We start from the raw sequence: 4,034 nt of genomic DNA, 5'->3' as shown, positions 1-4,034 counted from the left end.
AAAAATGGTTTTAAGTCAGTTATTTCTATCTTTTGCTGTAATATGTCAGTAGGAAATATCAGTTTACATTTCCAAACATTCATTTTGCCATTAATTGTAATAATCCAGTGAGATTTTTGTTTGCACAACAGCCAGTGCTCCACACAGAGATCTGATTTTATCATCATCCAGTCTGTCTGAGATTACATGAAGAAACACAACAAACTGAGACAGACTCAATCCAGAAGAACTGTGTCTCCAAGATGCTTCAAGAGACCGTCCTGCAAAGCTACTGTACTGTTCAAAGTTAAAGGCACTTGTGTAAAAATGCTGTAAAATGAGGATGCTGTCAAAAATAACATAATAATAATTCCTTACATTTATATATCGCTTTTCTGGGCACTCAAAGCGCTTTACATAGAAAGGAGGAATCTCCTCATCCACCAGCAGTGTGCAGCATCCATGATGCGGCTTCTATTAACTAAATTAAATCAACATTTGGCGTGACCATCCTTTGCATTTAAAGCAGCTTTTGCCATCGGTGCTCTTGCACATAGTTTTTCAGGTAGCTTTGCAGGACGGTCTCTTGAAGCATCTTGGAGACGTTGTCACAGTTCTTCTGGATTGAGTCTGTCTCAGTTTGTTGTGTTTCTTCATGTAATCTCAGACAGACTGGATGATGATCAGATCAGATCTCTGTGTGGAGCACTGGCTGTTATCAGACTCCTTGTGCAATAATAATATGCAAATCAGCATATCAGAATGATTTCTGAAGGATCGTGTGACACTGAAGACTGGAGTAATGATGCTGAAAATTCAGCTTTGATCACAGATATAAATTACATTTTAAAATATATTAAAATAGACATTTTACATTGTAATAATATTTCACATAATTAATGTTTTTTTGTCTTTCTTTTTGATCAAATAAATGCAGCCTTGTCAAAACCTTGCAATGTCATAGAGACTTCTTTCAGAAAAAGCATTACAAATCTTAATGTATATTTAACACTGGTGCAATGTCTTGCCCCATAGGCTACCGCTGTAGAAAACAGTTAATGTGATTTTTGACTCCCTAAATCTTGTCTAAGGAATAATGCTGCTATTATGCTACTATTTCTAGTTGCCTAATGTTATGTGTCCTAATTAGTTTTTCAAATCACCTTTGTCATTTAACATGTGATAAGACCCCGTGGTGTCCCAGGATAACGATCCGGTCCTACATATTAACATGCACTGATGTCAGTAGAGCTTGACGTTTTGGACCCAGATTGAACCTAGAATATTCCTGTAAAACAAAATAAAGGCTTTCATTTAGTTAAATTCATTAAGGGGAAGAATATATTCTTTATTTTTTTTTGTACTGCAGTTCCATTTCCGATTCATTTACAAATGCGCTATTTTCAAGTATCAAGTTATCAGATTGTAGTAAAACGGTCCATTTTCAGGATTTTAAACATTCATGAGCTTATAGTTATAAGCTGTCGACACCTCTGGCTCAGCCTGCAGCATTATGGGAGCTTTTTTTACGAACACGGATGAAACCGTCTTCTCTGTGGAAAGCGATGCGTCTGCGTTCTCTGACTAAGCAGAAAAATACGGCGATATCCTTTCCTTGAACGTACATCTGCCCGTGTGAGTTATACAGCGATGAATATTCAGTGGCACAGTTTATTTAAGCCTGACAAATGTTCTTGGCTGACTCTCTCATTCCTGGACATTATTATTTAATGATTAATTAAATACAGAAGGTTGCCAGGCTACTTTACATTCAGACAAGATGTTGAACATGCACTGTTGAATTCACTTTTTCACGTTGTTCAGATATATACGTTTGGCTGGAAGCAGCTTGTCTAGTCAGATACTATGTCAACCTGAGGAAGAGTCCTTTCATATTTTCCTCCGTTTTATTGCAGGTGAATCCTGAGTATGACAGCACGTTCATGTTTGACAATGATTTCCCGGCTCTCCAGCCTGACGCTCCAGATCCCGGTATGATCTACCGTCCCATTCAGTCCCATTAGTCTCACTTCAGAGTCATACCTGTTGCTAACTTCCTGCAGAGTTTAACTGTAAAACTTTTAATGTGCAATTATGATCTGTATGTTAGTGAAGCATTTCATTACAATGTTTTAATAATTTGTATCATTGCTGGTTCTAGGATCAGACCATCATCCACTTTTCCAAAGCAAAGCAGCCAGAGGTGTTTGGTGAGAACAGTTTATTTCTAAAATTACTAACTAGTACTGCTGGCTTTACTATTAACAACAAAACCCTTAAGTCTAAATATTCAGATTTGGCATGCATCTCATTGTGCACTGTTTGTCAGAGTTGAATGATTTTATAAATTGTGTGACTTGTTAAAGAGAGGTGTGCGGTTACTTTTCTAAAACAGCTATGATAATGGCAGCCACAAGGGGGTACTAGGTCTTCCACAAAAAAAAAGAAGAAGTGACAAATAGTGTAAACAAATAGTGTAAACAAATGTAAAATAAATAAATATTTAACAAGCAAATGAATATTATGTAGTACAAATAAATAAATAAATTTATTTATAATATAAATGTAAATAATGAATAAATAAACAAATACAGTTGATATAAGTAACTAAAATAAAATAAATAAATACATTTATTTATAAAGTAAAAGTTAACTAAGTAAATAAATAAATAATGAATAAATAAACATAAATAAATTTTATACAAACAAACAAATAAATAAACAGAGTAAGTAAAAATGTAACATTTCTTTTATTATTATGACTGTTTAATTTTTCTTTTTAAAAGTCTTGTTGGAAATCGTCTGATCGATTGCAAATATTCGTTCACAACCATCATTTTCTGTTTCTGTAGATTTATAAATGTAACATTTCAGTCAAAATTGGGGGGGGAATCATCAAATGAATGGAAAGTAAGTATTTTCCACTTTTACAGCTATAGTAATAGATCTTTATAACATTAAATTATATAGATGCATTTATTTTTTATGGGGTTCCCTCGCAAGGGGATCGTCACATTTGGGGGGTCTGTGGCATCAAACAACAACAAAAAGTGATTAAAAGATGCTTATCCAAAGAAACTTACAGTAGGTTCTTTCCTCTTGGTTCTTACCCGCCCAGATCTTTAACCAAGTCTATGCCATCCTCCCTATTTTATATTATTCTTACTGTTCCTTATAACAGTATTGTTTTTTGTTTTGTTTTCGGAGTACATTAGCACAGATTGCCATAGATTGGAGCGGCACTGAGGGATATTTTGTAGCACAGTGCGTTAGCTCCATTATTGTGGCTCATGGCCCCTCTGAAGCACTGCTAATAAACTATTTCCCTGAGTTTAATCGCGCTGCGTGTAGAAATAGATTGTGCTGCCAGAACGGCGACACCTCAGGAGAGCATTAGCTGAGAGGAAAGAACTAAATGTCGTTGCAATGAGTCAAAACACATTAGAGGATGAGTCAAATAAGGCTTTATCAGCGTCTTGCTTGTGTTAGTGTATTATGTAGATTATTTATGAAATCACCATTTTTTCACATTCTAACTTTGGTTTTGTCTTTTGGTATATCTTTAACAGTGTGACTTGAGTTATTAAAAAAATCTGGGCTGGTAACTAAGGGTGTATTCACACAAGGAAAGTCCTCTAGTTCACTTGCTTTGGTCCGGACCAAATACAATTTAGATTTTTTTTTGTTTGGTGCGTTGCGCTTTCACACTGCCCTTTTTTTACAAGTGAACCAGAATTGTAAACAAAACCACTCGTGTGCTAAGGTTATCCATTCAGGAAGTGCAAAAACAGGCTAATCATGGAGATCTTTCGTAGTGCAATTTTTATTCTTTTACTGATTTGGTGTTGTCAGATACTAATGCAATATGAAGAAACTTATGAGCATCATATGAGACAATGTCATACGATGTTGTAATTACGACTTGCCGAAAATAAAATCTATAGATATAAAATACTTAAAGCATATCACAATGTTAGTTTAAACATTTAACCTATATAAATGTGCGCTATTAGGCGCATATCCAATCGTTTGTGCGGAGAGTGGAAGCTGAAGCG

At 35.1% G+C, this 4,034-nt stretch overlaps 1 protein-coding gene across 1 annotated transcript in view; it reads left to right on the top strand.

The window, feature by feature from the left end:
* galt (galactose-1-phosphate uridylyltransferase) overlaps positions 1-4,034 on the top strand; it is a 130,285-nt gene that overhangs the window by 2,375 nt on the left and 123,876 nt on the right. Inside the window, exons 3-4 of the mRNA XM_016550736.1 lie at positions 1,896-1,971; positions 2,141-2,189. Of these exons, the coding sequence (XP_016406222.1) occupies positions 1,896-1,971; positions 2,141-2,189 (125 nt within the window). The remainder of the gene's footprint in view (positions 1-1,895; positions 1,972-2,140; positions 2,190-4,034) is intronic.

Source organism: Sinocyclocheilus rhinocerous, unplaced genomic scaffold (genome assembly GCF_001515625.1).
Source record: "Sinocyclocheilus rhinocerous isolate Xijiao unplaced genomic scaffold, SAMN03320098_v1.1 scaffold103, whole genome shotgun sequence".
NCBI lineage: Eukaryota > Metazoa > Chordata > Actinopteri > Cypriniformes > Cyprinidae > Sinocyclocheilus > Sinocyclocheilus rhinocerous.
The sequence above is the reverse complement of the archived record's forward strand: the minus strand, read 5'-3'. Positions and strand labels throughout refer to the sequence as shown.